The sequence below is a fragment of the Mytilus edulis genome, chromosome 6 (genome assembly GCF_963676685.1).
Source record: "Mytilus edulis chromosome 6, xbMytEdul2.2, whole genome shotgun sequence".
NCBI classification, from domain to species: domain Eukaryota; kingdom Metazoa; phylum Mollusca; class Bivalvia; order Mytilida; family Mytilidae; genus Mytilus; species Mytilus edulis.
Window position 1 is genome coordinate 37228465 of NC_092349.1, and position 20372 is coordinate 37248836.

Consider the following 20372-nt stretch of genomic DNA (forward strand, 5'->3'; position numbering starts at 1 on the left):
CCGGTCGTTCCGGCCCCAAACCGATCCGGCCCCAGTCAATCCGGCCCAAAGTCATTCCGGCCCAAGTCGATCCGGCCCACGTCGATCCGGCCCCAAGTCGATCCGGTCCCATTATAAAATATGAATAATTTATATTCACCATATGGAGGATTTTTTGACAAATTTGAACAGTATAAACGGAAATTGCAAAAAGTGTCGATGATGGATGGCAACAGGCAAGTGAAGTATTTGAGTACCAGTTAAAGAACTATTTTAAATCGATACGAAACTGAGTGTAATTGTGTCTGTTTGTATAGCATATTCATATATATAGCTCCAACATATTTTAAAATGTGAAGATATTTTCCATGTTGACTTTGAATGTCATGGCGATTTTTATTTTATTTACTTCTCACACAGAGTAGCTAAATAAATATTTACAGTCCAATGGAACCGTTAAAATTTAACTCATCATAATGTCTTGTATAACCAAATCATTAGTCTATAATTGGTTTGCTTATTGTGGCTGCATAGTTGGAGGATGTATATTTACTAACAAGGACATATACAACTAACATCAAATATACGTCTTTTCAAAGATATACATAATAAAGTGCAAATATGGTTGAATTTGATATGTATCGGAATAAATATTCAGAACCCATTATCATTGTAACCAATTTTTTAATTGATAGATTGACAGATCACAGATAAATTTGTGTTACAAGCAACGTTTTATGCGTACTTTATTTTCAAATATTTGTATTTAATCCTGTTTATATAACGGAAGTATTAATTTTACTTTATTTTCGATGTTTATACTACGGAACAAAGATATTTAAATAATCGATGAAGAGCGGTCCTGGTTACAAGTTAACTTAGTGTCGAGCAGACCAGTCAAAAGTTAACTTTGGAACAGGTCTGGTTTTGATCGGATTTGTCAAAGCAAAAGTTAACTTGTGTTAACTTTGTGGCAGGACTGGTTTTGAAGTTAACATATGCTAACTTTACGGTAGGACTGGTTCCGAAGTTTACTTATAACAGGACTGGTTCAAAGTTAACTTATATCAATAGCGGACCTGTTTCCAAGTTAACTTTTTGGCAGACATAAAAACAGTCCTAGGACCAAGTCCGCTTTTCAAGTTAACTAGATTTTGGTCCTAGGACTGGTCAGAGCAGTCCTAAATCCGGTCACAGGTTTACTTTGACCAGTCCAAATGACTGGTCATCAAGGTAACTTGCTGTACAGGTTAGGACTGCACTCATCTGTACCTTAGCTGTATTTGGCAAAACGTTTAGGAATTTTTGTTTAATATTTGGTTGATCATGTAAATGATCATTTGTTTCTTTGTATGCACTATCGTCATACACATGGAAGAACGTTAGACATTACAGAAATCTAAAGGGAGGAAAAATGTCAAACCGGTAATAAGTCGAAAATGCTTCTTTGTTCATAGAACACTTTTGTCTAGTAATTTTCATCAACATTAATTATCTGTTACCGCTTTTCCAAGTCTATAAATAAAAAAAATCACTTTGTTTTCATTGTAGATTAAGAAAATATTTCTAACTAAAAATAGTCTTTTTTTATTTGTACAAGGTAGAAAATTGTTGACGATAAATCCGATTGAACAGTATTGTTGCGGAAATTATTTTTTTTCTCTCTGATTAATGCCGGAGGAACACTTGTACACTCCGTTCATAAATTTCACCAAAACATATGTGAATGAAATGCGCCGATCATTTAATATTTGAGACGACTCCTTTTGTTTTATCTGTCAGAGTTCGTGTCAACTGTGGGTACGTACCGAACAGTTATGTAAATCGCTACTACTAATGTCTCGAATTTCAACCATGCATTTTGTGATTTTATTCAGATGGATTAAAAACTCTTCATTATTTTTCATTTATAAAGAGCAATCTTCCGGATTTACAAATCATGTCTGCAACAAAAAAACACATTAAAATTCTGGTAAATTATTTGGTATATCGAATCATGATAGACCTAAGCCATGTAAGAAGATACTTTCTTCAGTAAAACATATTTACAAAAATATGTACAACGTGTCAAAGTAATTTTTTTCAAGTCGCAGATTCGGCAACTGATGTCCACTTCAGTTAAAATCCTATATAGAGAACACAGCAGAAGCTGCACTGGTTATTTGTCACACATTTGGTTGTAAAAAAGAAGAAAAAAACTTCATAAGGCTTGAAAATGAGGAAAACTAGAAGCTCTAAAGGGTCGCTCACCTTGGTGTATTTGCATATAATAAACGATTAACAATTTACAAAATTTATAAAATTGTTCAAAATTGGCTCTAAAGGGCAATAACTCCTTAAGCGGTTAATTGACCATTGTATCATCTGACTTATTTGTAGGTCTTACTTTGCTGTACATTATTGCTGTTCACAGTTTATCTCTATCTATAAAAATGTTCAATATAATAACCAAAAGCTAAAAAAAATTCTGAAAATTACCAATTCCGGGGCAGCAACCCAACAACGGGTTGTCTGATAGGTCTGAAAATTTCAGGGCAAATAAACTTTGACATCACAAACACATTTATTCTCGTCAGTTTTGCTTTAAATGCTTTGGTTGCTGAGATTTAATCCAAAAACTGCATTTTACCCTATGTACTATTTTTAGCCATGTCGGTCATCTTTGTTTGCAGGCAGGGTCATCGGACACATTTTTTAAACTAGATACCCTTATGATGATTGTAGACAAGTTTGGTTAAATTTGTCGTGTAGTTTCAGAGGAGAAGATTTTTGTACAAGACAACAAAAATTGACGAAAAATTGACAAAAATTGACAATAAAAGGAAATAACTCCATAAGGGTAAACTGACCATTTTGGTCATGCTGACTTTTTTGTAGATCTTACTTTGCTGAACATTATAACTGTTTACAATTTATCTCTATCTAAAATTCTTTTCAAGATAATTACCAAAAACGGCAAAATTACCTTAATATTACTAATTTAGGGTCAGCAACTGAACAGGTTTTCCGATTCATCTGAAAATTTCAGAGCAGATAGATCTTGATCTGATAAACTATTTTACCCCATGTCAGATGTGCTCTAAAACTTTGGTATCAGAGATTTAAGTCAAAATCTACATTTTACCCCCTATGTTCTATTTTTAGTCATGGCGGCCATCTTGGTTGGTTGGCCGGGTCACCAGATACATTTAGTTAACTAGATATTCCAATGATGATTGTAGCCAAGCTTGGTTTAATTTGGCCCAGAAGTTTCAGAGGAGAAGATTTTTGAAAAAAACGACAACGGACGACGGACGCAAAGTGATGAGAAAAGCTCAATTGGCCCTGTGGGCCAGATGAGCTTAAAAAATACTCCGAGAGACAAAAAAAATGAGATTAGAAATTGAGAAGGTGTCAAAGAAACAAAACCAAACCAAAGAGCAGAAAACAGCCGAAGACGTCTAATGGGTCTTCAAACACACAAAGAATATCCTGCACCCGGAGTCGTGCTTTAGCTGGCCGCTACAAACATGTGTTCTAGTTCAGTTTTTTTTAAATCTCTTTATAGATAATAATATGACCACGGTTTTATACAACATTATCATATAACAACGTGACTGTTAGCCTCAAAGTAGGTATTTAATTTAGTTCATTGTTTTGTGACACCAGCAGTTCTATTTATGTGTGGCTAATTACCGGTTTTAATTCGGATATGATATTTGAATTCAAAATGAAATTTTAAGTCTTTTAATTGTAACTCTGGGGAGATAACATTATAGTTAATTGCTTCCCGGTGCATTTATATATTTTAGTTGTATTTCATGAAACTAACAATTGTAGGAAAAAACATTTTCTTTCTTCCCTAGTGGATAAAATGTAGTCTGCAAAGCTATATGTTGTAAGACAAAAACCACTAAGGGCCAAACATGTCATGGTCAATAACACATTATATATAACCATTTCCAATAATAGTAGTACAAGGATACAGATATATCTATTTACTGCATGCAGGTGAAAGAAAGCAAACTTTATAAATACGGCAATACTTTATCATATGTTTAAACCAATTAAAGACGACCGAAGAAGCTGGAAATCATATATGATATATACATTTAAGAATATATGCCAATACTTATACAACTACATTGCAAATACGATTGACTTATGATCAATAGTTTCCGAATAACTAACGTCAATTGCAAATACTGTAATTTCCGATAAAATAAGATCAGCTTCATTGTAGTGTTTACGTAACTACATTCCCTTTGATTGATACATATTCCCAATAAACATATATAACCGCAAACTATTAGGTTGTTGTCACCCTGCCGGTACTATTATTACCATAACCACACTTTTTCCGCAAAAGAATAAAATTATAAACAACTATAATAAAACTGCACAAAGAAAGTATTTACAGAGCAACATGAAGTCCACCTTCAGTACCAACTATGACGCGAAAGGGAACTCGTGTGTTCAGCAATGAAAAGCAGTTCATGTTCAGCAAGTATAAATCCGATAATTATTCGCATTTGGTTATTTTCCAATCGGCCTTATTGGACGTGTTTGTGATTAGAACACCAGTAACGTACCCGTTGTCATACGTAGCACAACTATTCCTTTATGATCTCCCAAAGTCATGACAGCGTCCATAAAAATGTCCAAATGAAGAGCGCAATTTAACCACTGAATAAGTTAAATGCACAAGCTTTTCCTATTTCAAAAACATAATAATAGCAAACGCACGCCCTTTGTTATCATTATATCAGCTTGAAAAAATTCAATTACAATTTATATCTAATGATTGATTCGACATTTAATCACTACAAGGAATATATTCAATTAACAAATGATGTCAAATATTGGCTGATCCCCACACCCTATTTAGTGGGTAAAATAGTAGCGTTAGCAGATCATTGTAAATATGTTTTTTTTTTTTTATGAAAAACAATGTTTATATTTGTTTGACATTCTTTCAAAGTAAAGCTTCATCATAGGGAAATTATTTTATTACTCCATAATACAATTGTTAATTGTTCTTTTAAGTGGAATTATCTAATATACATTAATTGTTCCTGTAATACAAGGTTCGGAGAGCACTACCGGAAATTTTCACGACACACGTCATTTGCAAGCGGGTTATATTGCATGCGTTAGAGGTGAGTTATTACTTAAACTATTAATTTAAAAGATATAAATGTAGTAAAACTAATCTCTGAACTATATGTAATTATCTACAGAGAATATTAAGCAACAAAACATGTATATGTGTAAAAATATAATGTTGATAACTTTATTATATAGCTTTTGTAAAGATTGTCATACTAATATGGGGCCGGTTTCATGAATCTATAATTTATCTTTAGACATTTATAATGATCCTTTTAGGACTACCTTATGACATATCTGAGACCTCACCCAGAATCAGATATCACCAAAGATATCATAAACCTGTAGCAAGTTCTTTAATTAAGCTTAAAAATCATCTCATTTAAATTAAGTTCCTGTTTCCAAACAATATAAAAGTGGATTTCATAGCAACAAATTTTTATAATCGTTTTCTAAACATCAGCACAGCTAAACGAACCCCCATTTAAAATAAGAATCAATTGACAATATTTTAGTTACCCTTTGGAATTGTTTTGTCAACTTTTAAATTAATTTTGAATTCTTGTATGACATAAAGACAAATGCTGATTGTAAGGCTACGTTCATCTTAAGGGCATTCAATACAGTTGCGCGCTATTTAATCATTTTTTTTTATAACTTTATAACATGTTGTAGAGCTGGCCTATTTTAATGATAACTCCATATGAAATATAGGTCACTAATCTTATTTTCGAGAATTTCGGGGTTTAAAAGTAGTGATTTTTAAACTTTGTTAACCGAGTTAAGCAAGGTATTTTTTTCTGTTGGAATATATATTCTTAGTCATTAAATAAGATTGAATTCAACCCGGAGCTGTGATTAGTGAAAATAAGGGAAAACTAAACCCATACAAAACCATCAAATGGAAAACTGGTCCTTACTTTTTTGGATTTGTACTGTCAAATTGGCGTACTCTTTCCTCGAAATACGTGATAAAATTTTCCAATAAAAATCGGAATAGTTTCCTTTTGCACAATAATGCTAGTACATTACTGCATATATTTGTAAGAGTTTTGTCATCGTTTATAATGAAGGCATACACAAATTAATGTTTAGTGGAAAATTAGTTATTTTAAAGTGTTTATGTTTTTACACCAAATTGAAACTGGATTTTTGCGCTATCCGAATTTTCTACTTTATGATCATTGACGCAAATTGATAAAGACTTTGGTTGTTACTAAAACTCGCTGAAATACTATTATCTTTAGTTTGCTGTCAAACTAACGGTATGTCTGAAAATCGACCCAAATCAAAATACGACCAGGAATGTATAATAGTAAAAAAAAAAAAGATATTGCCAAAACGGTAAATTGTCTTAAAAGAAATACAAAAGAAACCAAACGGACATTCAAAATGGTGCGAAAGAAACAAACTGACTAAGCTTTTGAACAAAAAACAAACGACAAAAAAACCCACACAAAACAACACAGACAACTAAAAACTTAGCAAAACTAACCTAAATAAATAGGAGATGATCTCAAGTAAACCGGAAGATTGAACAGATCCTGCTTTACGTGTGGCTCCTGTCGTGTTGCTAATGTAAGTACACATACGATGATAACACTGATTCGGTGTGTCACATTCGAAGAAAAGAGGACTGATATTTGGAAACTATCCGTCGTCATCTATGAAAACAAATATTCCGTACAGGTCAACAAACTCGTTACATTATCAGTACAATTTTAGAAGGGATGCTTCAATCTCACCACTTAGAACTCTTGGTTCAATTGCTTTCTTGTACAGCTACGTAATTATTTATTAAACTGCTGTAAATCATTTTTTCCTACATATTCTGAACAATTTTCCAATTCAGATTAACATATTGTTTTTGAACACCTTGTTTTATATTTCAGATCAAAGATGTGTATTCTGATGTTAATGATATTGGTCCTGTCAGGTACTAGTATAATGAAAAACTAGCGTTTATCTATACATGAATGGTATATTTTAAAATATTTAATGATTGCCAGTGAAACAACCACCAACCAGAGAAAAACTGACGTGTTTGTGGGCAAACAAATATCATCGTTCGGTCGCCATTATAAAAAACTGAACCTTAGAATTTACCATAAACAGCACTTATATGACTTAATAACAAAACTGAGACATTATATAGCGTTGAGTTGCAATTGAATTGTTTGAAAATGTATGTTAACTAATGACATGTATTAATTGTTTCAGATTTTAGCGATGCATATAGTTCTAGTCACTTATTGGTTAAACAAAACACTAGCATTGTTATAGCATGTCCATTCAAAGTTCTGCCTATCATTTGGCTTGGTCCAGGAGAAGAGAAGTTAAATACTTACAGTGTTGGCACGTTGATAAATCGCAACATATCAGCATATAGTCGTATACGTTTGATAGGAAATCATTCAAACGGTGAATACAATCTGAACATATTGAATGTTTCTACAGATGATGTTGGAACTTACCAATGTCAAAGTGTCCAAAATGGAACTGCTGTGCAACGTACATTCATATTGAATATATTAGGTAAGTAAAAAATATCACAAAACACAGCACTTAAAGGCAAATTAAAATACAGCAAGAGCATGCCATGGTTGAGACCTCATGATTTGTTAAGAAAACTTAAATTTTGTATGATATCGATATAAATAAATTTACCAATGGTAAAAAGTATTATTTTATTCCTGTGAGCATACATCGTTTGTCTAGTCCAAGTTGTGTGTCTCAGTTCACCTTTTCATTTGCTTTTCCTCCGGTAATAATCGGAAGAACAATATGTCGAAATGCGAATTTTTTTCCGTAAACGTAGGCACGTCGAACTTATCAGGTGTTGATGAAAACATGGTTTGTATGAAGGAACGATAAAGGTTTACGTTTTTCAAACCTAATGATATATGTTAATTTTATTTCATCTTTTAGTTTTTGGTGGAGTTCGTGCTGCTTAGTCTTTAGTGTTCTATGTTGCATTTTGTGAAGAATTGTTTTTCTGTTTTTCGGTTTGTCATTTTTGTTAGCCGTGGCGTTGTCAACTTATGAATCTGAATGTCCATCTATTATTTTCGCCTTTTTCAGAAAAACCAAAGACTCTTTCCAATATAACATTCTACAAATTCAAAACTAAAATAGGCATACCCACCAAAGTTGCTGTTGAGGTTCATAGTTTGCAAGTGCCGACCATTTCTTGGACTAGAAACATAGGTGGACCTCTTGGTGCTTGGACAGCAACAGCAAATGGTTCCAACATTTTTTTATTGAGTTCAACGGTGATAGAGCACTTTGGACAGTATGGAATCAAAGTTCAAAATGATGCCGGAAGTATTGACCTAACACTTAAACTTATTTTAATTGGTAACATTATTTTTACTGCATACTATTGAATCTGATGAGTGTTTTATGTTGTAAACGTTATTGAAATTTAATTGCAATTTTAATTGGCATAAAAATGCCTTACTGGATAAAATTTATTCTCCAGTGTAGTTGATAACTTTAGTTGTAGTGTCGTGTAATATTTACCAAATCATAAACACATCATTTTTAAATGATGTTAATGCAATACTAAAAGAAATTAGAGACATAATAGGGGAGAATTAAATGACAGCTAAGGTAAAGGTGCAATTAATCCACGTCTTCGTTCCTGTAATTCAAAAACCATCAAAAACAACACATCTCCAAAATAAGTTATTTGAACCTAATCTCCAATCCATTAATATATGAATGCATCTTTTTTATTGCTGCATGGCTAGCCGAACTTCCTGCAATAAATAGAAATTGTCAAAATTGTCAATAATTACTGCATTTGACAATAAACAAAAACTTAATTAGGCTTAAAGTATGAATAAAGTAGTCATTGTGGGTCAAATTTAACAATTTTGACATGTTTATAGCACAAAATTAAAGTGACAACATATTTTTTTTTTTTGCATTACAGGACCAAAATAAAGTTAATTTTAAAGAAACAAAAATCAACAAAGCTTTCAAACTATAGAAATTGTGCTACAATTTGTAACATTAGTGGCGAAATAGCAGCTATTATGATACTCTTTGTTTTCCAAGTGGAAAGGTTTTAATAATTATTTAATAAGACATAGTTATTTCGGCATATTTCTGTTTGAATTATCTTAAGATTTATAGATTGACGGTTTTCTTTTTTATTTGAAAGAGTATCCAGTCACGGTTCAGCCTTCTAACGCGTACTGTAATGCATCGACTAGAGTAAACTTAGTGTGTCAATTCGCAGCTGAAGACGCAAAAGACTGGCAAACATACTGGACGCACAATCGGAATGGTAATTTCATTAAAACTTTACCCGGATTTGTTAATGGAAACAAATCAATACTGCAAATATCATTTTGTGATTACAGAGACGAAGGAGACTACATATGCAAGTGGAAGACAGAATTCAAAGAGTATTTCGCATCATCGTTCGTAAGACCTAATGGTATGTGACGTGAGGACGATCTACTTATAAACTATTTCATTTATCGTTAGATATAGTATTTCACGTTTAAATCGTGGATGTTTTCACGTGTTCAACCTCGCCAAATATTGTTCAACAACAAGTATAGACAAGGGAATACGAACTTAATATAAAAGAACTGAATCATGTTTCATATCGTTTATATTGGGTTTGTAGGAAATTTCAATTCGGAAGCAATTCTGTATGAATAGTGATTTCTAGTGATACTAATAATAATATCTATAAATGGCTTTCTTTACTTATGTTGTAATTTTAAACAGAGGAAAAATTTCCGAGTTAATTCTCATTAGCTCAATTATTAAAAAAACATTGATTCTATTAAAAAATTTCGGGTTCTTTTTAAGTCCACTAAGACCCTAAGTTATAGTTTTATTTTTCATTTTTAGTCCATTTAAAAAAAGAAAGACTACCATTCTAATAAAAAAAAAAAACACAAGTTAAAATGTATCAATTATTTCTCTCCATATGTCTTACTCTCAGTACAGATCTCTGTCTCTAAACACTTTTTACCAGTTTATTAACATTTTTATTGGATTTGTGCGTGAAGCATTATAACAACTTGGTAGTTGATAGTTTATAATTTTCCAGTCTTCATCTGCTTCTTTTTGAAGCCATATCCTAACTTTTAATGAAATAAATTGTTTCTTTAGCTACCCGTTTCGATCTAAACTAAACTGGGTTGGTTGCTGTATATTACCATTGGACGGCCGTACACTAAATGGGAGGATTCATCATTTATGTTCATTTCTTGCACCGCATCCTCAATTTATCGAGGCTTAGCCGCGCAAAGTTCACTACTCGCCTTTGTACGGATTCTCAACTATCCTGCAATTTATGTTTGCCCAATATTTATTTTTATCCTATGCAAGGTAATTTATTTACAGTTGTTTGCAACATGCACTTCACACCTGCATATAGTTTTAAACCGTATTTTTGTATTGGTTCATAACGATTAGTATGTGTATGAATGTATGAAACCAATCATTTGATTATAATTTTCTTCGTTTTGACAATGCGATAAATTTTAATCAACAACCGACGATACATATCGATATTTCTGTGCCCTTATTTTTTTTAATTCGACAGCCTCTAGTGAAAACAACAAAATCAGCATATCAACTTCAATTGTATATAGCATGTAAATCATTTCTAAACTTCCACTTATAAAGTAATTCTTAGATTTATAAGTTTCTCATATAACGTTGTTCAAATAGTTTTTTTTAAATGTTCTTGTTCCCGTCGGACTATGTTCCTATTTTTTGACGATAACAATTAATAATAATTATTTTAGGTCCACCAAGAATAACAGACACAGGGCATTGGCGGGAAGAACAGAATATTTGGATGACAGTAGACTTCTATTCGGTGCAAGAATCCATCGTTCATTGGTTCAAAAACGACAAAGCATTAGCGGTTTCTAGACGAATCAGAATTGCGACATCTTCATCAATCGTAAAATTAAATTACACGAACAAAATTATCAAAGAAGATGGTTTCAAATCAAAGCTATGTATTTCAAACTTTAGTAGCAACGATATTACTTCATATAGCTGTCAAGTAGTAAACATATATGGAAGCGTAGAATATACATTTGTAGTTCATTTGTTAAACAATACATTTAATCAGTATGCTTATGAAGGACAATCAACGGAGATGAACACCACCCAACAAGACAGCGTTGGCATGAAGGAAGCATTTACAGATGTTGGTAAGTCATTATTCATTACAATGAAACAATAATAACTTTTATGTGTTTTTAACGGCAAATAGTTAGTCTGTAACAATCACAATGTATAAAAATTGTCATTGAGAACAAACAGATAAGTAGATACCTTATTTGTAAATACAAATTATCGTTGTCGTAGGACCGTTTTTACACATTTTGAATGCCACTTTTTATCGTTTGTTTACTTGCAACGAGTGCTACCCGTTAAACTAGAACAGCTTATCCTTTCCCGAGCATATGGTGTCATCACAAGAATATGGTTGGTGTTTGTTAGGCAAGTGTTTAGTTTTGTGTGTTGGGTATTGAATCGTCGATTATCTCTGTTGAGAGTTTATTGTAATGCTTTAGACTGACATGTATCATTTCTTCGTTCTTATCCCAAACACAAATGGGAGAAAACAACACAATGTGTAAGGGATTTTAAACAAAAGATATACGCAAAAAAAAAAAATTCAACACAAAACCAAATGACATTAGCTGATTATTTATCAAATTTTACAGACAAATATTTTAACTGTTTACCTTTTTATACTTTCATCAAAAGCAATATCATCTGGTTGAGGAAAATTAAGATATATTAAAATCGTTCTAAAATTGCTCGTTTCCAATATGTTTGATATATATTTACCTATGTATACCTTATTTGAAGCATTTACGAATCACAAGACACCGATTATTGTCAATTTTTACATATAATATAGCTTATAAGTAACAAACACTTTACTTCAATAGGTATTCCACTAAAATATGTTCTGATTGGTATATGTTTAGTTATTGTTGTAATAACAGTTGCGATATCATTTTTCTGGTATAACAATCAAAGAAACATTTTGAAAGGTAAGCAATATTTAAGTTAAAATATCAACATATATAGATACAGTCGCATTTTTGTAATAGTGTAATGAACAAACATTGTATAGGAGTCGGATATACTAACTTCAAAGTTATGAATCGAATATAAAAAAAAAATAAAATAAAATATTGAATTTGAATGACATTGCATATAATTAAAGTACAAAAAATTCATAACACCTAATTTATATAGCAGGATAAAGGATAGCAAACAAACCAAACCCTCTCTCCTTTTAACCACACCACATTCCAATATTATCATGTATTCAATATAGCTAGCCGTACAATGACGATTTAAAGAAGAACAAATACATGCCGGACACATTGTTTTAATTTGTCTCATCATTTATCATTGTCTATGAATTGTTTTGAATAAAAGTTTCGTATTAAAAAGAAAAATCACAAAAAAACTGAACTCCGAGGAAAATTCAAAACGGAAAGTACCTTATCAAATGGCAAATGGCAAAATCAAAATCTCAAACACATCAAACAAATGAATACAACTGTCACATTCCTTGCTTGGTACAGGCACGAAGTAAATGGTGGATTAATCAAATCGATTATTATAGAAGTGACGGTTAAGCCTTGTCGAATGCTTGCACACACGAAAGAAGTAACCGATATTTCCAATTGATAAAAAATAAAAGCACATATTATGTGCATTGATTTATACATTATTGTTTTTGTAGAATATGAGGGACAAGAAAACCCTGGGTAAGAAATCTTGTCTAAGAAAGGGCATGCAATTTCAAACGTCAAATTATGATTGTTTGTAACTATTTAGAGTTTCAGTGCTCTGAAGGTCACACACTTATTAGTGCATGACTAGTGATGTTGACACCATTTAATTTCTATTGGAAAAGTAAAGCTCTTCTTTTTATTAAACCAAAACAGGTATTAACTTACGTACTTTCATAACAAAAAGTGCTTGATACAGGATGAAGGATGTGATATCAAAAATAACGATTTGTTCTTATAATCTTGTTTGTCCTCTAACTAACTTGTATATGATTTGCAGAGGCGAATAATTTTTAAACATTTTGCTCATTTAGAAGCAAGATACACCCGTTAGGTAATTCAATTTGCCATATTTTGATAATGTACATCGTTTTCATTACGAATATTAAAATAATAAATATTCTTTGACACAACGACCTTATTCATTTCAACACAATACGACCATAAAGTTTTGACAAATATTGACCCCAAGAGTGACTGAGGCATTAGACATATGGCTACTTAATTCTTCTGCCGACGAGAAGTAAAATTCTCGCCGAATTGCGGCGTCCGTTTTGCTGGGCTGGATGTGTCAAGAATGCATCCACCTGCGGTCAGAATAGAGACATTAAATCAAAGTGCTCGTGTACAGAGGATACCACACTCTCTGTACGTTCAGAACTCTTGCAAAAGAACTCTTCGATGGGACCGTAGGTGACCTGTTGCAAGGCTAAAAGTATCCAATATACCATTTGGTTTCTAAGCGGCAGTCACAATTTACCTGACACTAACCCGGACAGCCTCAACAATAAGACTTTTCTATTGAAATATTTGACACTGGACGTAAAGCAATCAACAATCAATCAAAAATAGTGTATTAAGTACATTAATCACGTATTAAAATGAATCATTTGAACCCATTAGAAGATGTTAAGAACTGAAATTGCGCATATACAGAACCATTGTCCTAGTTTGTCTGTTTTATGTCTCGTGTGGTCAAGTAATTTGCATCACTACTTCTTAATCAAAATCAATGTTGATCTTTTGGTGAGACTTCTTAACTCTTTAGATTTACAGTTTATAATGAAAAACACAATAAGATATCTGCAAACGATGCAGTCAATATAAGTGATATATCTTATTTTCTTTTCAAGATCCAACGAGCAAGACCCAAATGAGCATGAACATGAGTATGATGATATAGAAAGTATCCCAATGAATGGAGTCGATTACTCAAATACAGAAAACAATACGAGAGATGCAAGTGATATCGAACGAGAACATGCTATCGAGAATCAGAGTGGATCGACAAGTGTGGAAAACGGGTACCTAGATATGAACGAGTCAAAATTTGCAATGTACACTTACATTTGAATAGTTTTATATATGTTGATTCGAATAGCTCATTCTTCATAAATGCATTAGCAGTATTTGTTTTAAATAAACGAAGTTAAAACATTCAATTGAAATGAAATTAGAATGAAATTCAAATGAAATTCAAATGAACTATGAACAAACTGCACGTACTGTCATTGAAAACAATTCTTTTTTTAAAGTATTTTATAATTTCATAATCATACCACTGAACATTCCATAATTGTGCATTGTGTGTTTTTTTATTTGACTTTTTGTGAAAGTAGTAATTTTGTTTGTTTAAACGCATTCACATAACATGATTCTATAGAATTTGAAGACCTGTATATACACATGTTTGATATATACAACATAGAAATCAAAATACAAATTTGTAGCTTTTGGTATGTTTTGTCAATGTAATGCAGACATGAATTAATAGATGCTTATATTATCAATATATGGTATTCTTTTATAATATATAATTCCTCTTGAATTTGCAAGTGTTTTTTTTAGTTGATTTATCGTCCTTTATTTAAATTAATACATTAATGAGGCAATTTTTTTTTCTCGTAAGTATAGTTTACATTTGTTATTTCGGAGCCTTCTAAAGCTGATAATGCGGTTTGGGCTTTGGTCATTTTTAACGGCCGTACGGTTGCTAAAATCCATTTTATTTGAATTTGCACTGCTGCGGAGAGCTTTTTCATTAGCAATCATACCCTATCTTCTTTTCTTTATTTTTTTATAAGTTGAAGTCGGATTTATAAGCTAGCATACCGTGTAACTTCAAAAGAAAATCATAGATCAATTTGTTTTGAGAATTGTGAAATAGAAATAATGCGTTCTATAAACTTGGTACATCTGCAGCATTTTTCTAAATTGGCTTTTATCACGAAATAAAACAAAAATCCAACAAAATGAAATGACTATTATACATTTTGTGATAAATGGGGTATCTGATAAAAAAAAAAGTTAGGTTTGTCGAATACTGCTCTTTACGCCTAAATTTTGTTGAATCGAGAACTGGAAGAGTTAATAAAAATATGTATTTGAGGCCGATTTTGGAAAAGAATTTCAAACGTACCTTTCACATGTTTCTAAACGTTTGACACAAGTCATAGATCATCATAAAGCATGTTAACTCGTATCTTAAGTTGACATGTGGTCTAGATTAAAATCCATATAATGTTTTAACAATTCATCTTAACGTAGTTTTCATGCTTTTGTTTCAAAATATAATAAAAAAAGTTTGGGTAATCTGACTTTTTTCACGCTACAAGTTGTGAAAAATATGAGATTTTGTATAAACTGTGCTCGACAATTCAAATTTTGTTTCATACAAAAAAACCTACACCATCGAATTTCAAAATGAAATATGTAAGAAGATAGCTCTTATTTCATATTTTCTGAACGAAAAGAAAAATAAGGGTTATCGATGTTGTTTTCTTGTTACATATCACCGATCTTGTTTTCTTGCTACATATTAAAATAGTTAAATTTACAACACGTTCTATTCTAAAAATGTTCTTATCTGAGTTATCTGTCCTTATAGGGCAATGTTGAAAATAAGAAAATCAAATAAATATAGAATCATATTCAAAACAGTGTGGTCCTGGCCATTGATTGACGACCTAAATTATCCAATTGACTGGGACAGATTAGGTGAACGTTTGTCGGTAACAATCACTGCTCACTATGTACTTTTTAAAGACACTGAATCTGTGGGGTCACCAAATGTTCTCAACACCTAAATAAAGCAATTCGAAAAACGAATCCGGAATAATACGATGTGTTGATTTATATCCAATAATATAAATCAAAACATAAAGGTTATTCCTGAATAATTTTTCGAATTATTTTATTATTAAAGGTGTTAAGAACCTTTGGTGACCCCACAGTTTAAATTCTATAATAAGTAAGAAGTGAGCAATGGTCGTTACAGACAAACGTTCACCTTATCTGTCACAGTCAATGGGATAATTTAGGTCGTCAATCAATGACCAGGACCACACTGTTTTGAATATGATTCTAGTGTGATTAGACCAAAAGACCAAAAGACATTTTGCAGATATACTAATAAATCTGCGTATGTAAAAATTCAAGGTTCTCATGCGTTTAGTTCACCGTTATGGAATATCTGTTATATAGATCGGATATGTTACTTATGTTGTATGTATCACAATCCCGTGTCCTTTTCACGAATGTGACCTACCGAATTATACTTTTTTACCTTCATTTGTTACATTTTGTGTCTGTTTTGTTCACACATCATTATCAATATTATTAAATTTTACGCGACTGTCGTACAAGTGAGAGGTTTAGCGCTTCAAAAGCAGGTTCAATCAACCATTTTCTACATTTGAAAATACTTGTACCAAGTCAGGAATATGACAGGTGTTGTCCAATCGTTTGGTGTGTTGTCATTTGATTTTGCCATATGATTATGGACTTTCCGATTGAATTTTTCTCGGAGATCAGTATTTCTGTAATTTTACTTTTTATATGGCTTTCAAATTACCGTTTCAATTCCTATCATGACTGCAGAGACATTTATTGTCGAAATACGGATATGCTTTACAAATTTTTGCTCCTCATGTTTGCGTTATACCATCTTTTCCGCAAGTTTATTGGTTATCTGTTCGGTAATACATTAATGATAAGATCCATTTGGTTACTTCTGGTGATCCGGTTTTTTTGTCAATCGCCTATTTCAGTCAGCAGGGTTTAAGAACATCAGTTATTCCATCTACTAGTCAAATGCCTTTTGTTAAAAAATCCTTTTTACTTTTTTGGTCTTTTGGAAAATGTTGTTTGTGCTGTTTTTAGACCCCTATAGCAAGTTTTTTTTAATGCACATTTATAAACAATTGCGGTTTTTATCAAACGCAATCATAGGTATGAACGTTGTTTTCAATTTAGACTTGTTCATTAGTTTTCGTTTTGGCTTGTATAGTATTTGCAAATTAATAATACATGCAATAGGAATGTTCTGTAATGCAGAACTCAAGAGGCTGAATTTATATAGCTAATGCGTCTATGTACTTAAAGCTTATGGAAAATATGCAACGACCTCTCATGTCACTAATTGGATGTCAGGCGTTCAGAAATGTAGTAAAGACAATTTAAATTTTAAAGATGCTAAATCGATCTAATCATACGTGAGCCGTTGGTATTCTATAGACTACATCATGATTAAAATTTCAGCCTTATCTGTTCCTGTGTTGGTATTCTATACATCATGATTAAGATTTCAGCATCATCTGTTCCTGTGACTGTTCTTTGTCGGTAGCGTTGTTTGTAGTTTACCAGTGGATAGTCGAGTGTTCAAGACGATTTTGTTAACCGTTATATGTTAATATAGTTGTGCAATGTTAGGAGCCTCAACAGTGGTCTTCCTTATCTTTTTAATATTATTTTCGTAATTAAAATAATACTTACACATTTTACTTTCTAAACAGGTTCGGATGGCTTAACAACATCAAAATTTCAGTAGCATAGCAGATAAAAAAAAATTGCTGCTAGTATCAAGCAGCTTCAGACCAAATATTAAAAATATCGAAATAAAAAAACCTTTCACGAAAAATTTCCTTGAACAATAATCGATGTAAAATTTTAAACTATTGACAAATTGGAAGTGGCTACATGCGGATGTGAAAATTTGTTAGAAGATACATCTCAACCTTATCAAGAAAAAATGTTTAATCATTCCCTTTCACAGAAACCAAGAATCAATTGACAAAACGTGTATCTCTGGTAAACGGACGAAGTCAACGGTTACTAGACCTGCTCTCCCTTTGGTAATGCGGGTACATTGTAAATACTACCAAGAATTCATATATATTTTTTTCTAAAATCCATACCCAAACATATATTTCAAAGGGAAATCAACACTTATTTATACAAGGCATTCATCTCAACTAGATTTCAACGACATGCACCGTTCATAATACTAAAAAAAAAGATCAAAACATCGTTTTTACATGCAAATTTTTATCCTTTTTTATATTATAAAAATAATCAATATCAGTGACACTATCTTCATATATCTTTATATTTTTCAAGTGCTTTAAATCCGCATATGCTTATTCAACAATGTCTCTTACTCGATCATAAAGCTATACAATACATAAATGGGGTCTCAAATACCCATAGTGTTACACCTCCGTGTATACTCTCGTCTACTCTGCGAAAAGCGTGTGCACCAATAGATTTAAAAGGGAGATTCACGTTTTCGTTATGGTAAAGTTACAGTAAATTGGCTATGTAACAGATTTTGGTAATATTTTGCATACCTCTTTGGGTCGTTGAACTTTAACTGAAAATCGAAAAAACAAAAACGCTTTTATCTTTTTTAATTTTTGCAATACAACTTATTGAATTCTTTCGAAGTAGTTGAATATTTTTCCATTTTCAGTTATATTCAAGTTCACTGTGTATCATCGCCACCGGAAATTGGGTACTAACGAAGCGGAGAGAAATAGAAAAAAAAGTAAACAAGTTAGGAATTCAGTCAATTTAAAGCATTTCCACTCATTTGATGAGGGTGCCGCTTAAGAAATGATTTTCTGATATATAATTCTTTAAATTATTAGGCAGATAAGTACAAAATTGATACAAGATTTTGTGTAATACTCCAAAACTTGCCACTTAGTACCGGAAAATTTCGAGGTCGATCGTCCTCTATCCCCCCATTCTCAAGATATTGAACTGTTTTTCATTATTTTTCCAGACACGTTTTTAGATTATTATAGTGTGGCATCATATCTACTGAAATTGTTGTCAAAAAGATGTATTTTAAAGAATATAGACCATGAAAAATAAAGTCTAGTGTACGGCAACTTGCTCGTGTTGACAAATTTACTGTATGGCAACTTGTTTTTAACTGTATGGCAACTTGCTAATTTTAGAATAGTTATTTACCGTCCTTTCAAAGAAAATATTGTATTAAAAGTTCAAATATCTAAGGGGTGGGGGAGGGGGGGGGGGTTCCCTTTTAAATTAAACTGTTTTTGTCTTTTTCAAGGTTTTAATTTGTTTAAAACTGTTATTTGACTGATAAATTTAAAAACCCTTAACTGCTCGACCCACTGTCTGTAATCTGTTTTGTTAAAATTTGCAATGTTGTTAACTGTTTATTTGAAATTGAGATTCCAGTTATCTGTTACTTAATACTTAAGTGTTCACTGTTTTTTTACATTATTTTCTCTGTTAACTAATCTTAACTGTAATTTACAAGAATCACATGCAAATTTGGTGTCCATTCCTTTTTTTACGTTGCTTCCGCAAAGTAAAAAATCTTTGAGTATGGTAAATCCTTGATAAAATTGAGAATGGAAATGAGGAAAATGTCGAAGAAACAGAAGCCCGACCAAATAGAAGAAACTACCCAACGCAATGAGAAGATTATTCACTAGGATGGGTGTCAATTCACAGATAGGAAAAAACTTAGAATTGACACTCATAATTTTTTAACACCCTCTTTCCCTTCCTTCCTAATAAATAAGGCTTACTATTTGAGTTATGCATGTGTATATTTATGGAAAGAGAATCGTCCATAGATTTGATTTCCAATAGTAATAATTGTGAAATATAATTTTTTTTTGTGTAACCATGGCAACAATCAGCATTTATTTGACACCAAATATTGCAAGATAGGGTTGAACATGTCACAAAGATCTCAAAAATTTGGTCCAAAGGAAAATGTCAATCAATAAGAGTGAAACCTTTCCTGAAACCATAGACATATATCTATCAAAAGGTAGAAAAAAATATATGCATTTCTGCGTTTTTTTCCATAAAATTGAATTGAAAAGATCGAGCGTCAAATCTTTGTTGAAAAACAATACAAATTTTTTAAATCTATGGCGGTACGGATAGGAACGTATGGACGTTCAAACTGTAAAATGGCTTCTAAAACATGTTAAAAACAATCTAAATGTGCATATAAACCCACAAGGAAGGCTATATTATTATTCAACTATCTAAAAATCAATTCAATTGTACAAAAACTTTCATATTTAGAAAATTCACCATGGCTATAATGCGAAACTAAACTTGTAACTGTGTATTGATACACCCGCAGCTGTCTCCTAAGTGATCATGATCAATCATTTAACTACAAAAAGCAGGCGCAGATCCAGCCATTTAAAAAAAGGGGGGTTCCCAACC

The 20372-nt window shown here is 32.0% G+C and overlaps 1 protein-coding gene across 1 annotated transcript; it reads left to right on the forward strand.

Moving 5' to 3' along the window:
* Positions 1-1196: 1196 nt before the first annotated feature.
* On the forward strand, positions 1197-14378 carry LOC139526378 (contactin-5-like). Its single transcript, XM_071321517.1, has 8 exons — positions 1197-1212; positions 7288-7602; positions 8149-8424; positions 9236-9514; positions 10845-11261; positions 12012-12116; positions 12821-12845; positions 14003-14378. Exons 1-8 carry the CDS (start codon positions 1197-1199, stop codon positions 14220-14222), a joined length of 1653 nt encoding a protein of 550 aa, XP_071177618.1. The 3' UTR covers positions 14223-14378.
* The last annotated feature ends 5994 nt before the right edge of the window (positions 14379-20372 follow it).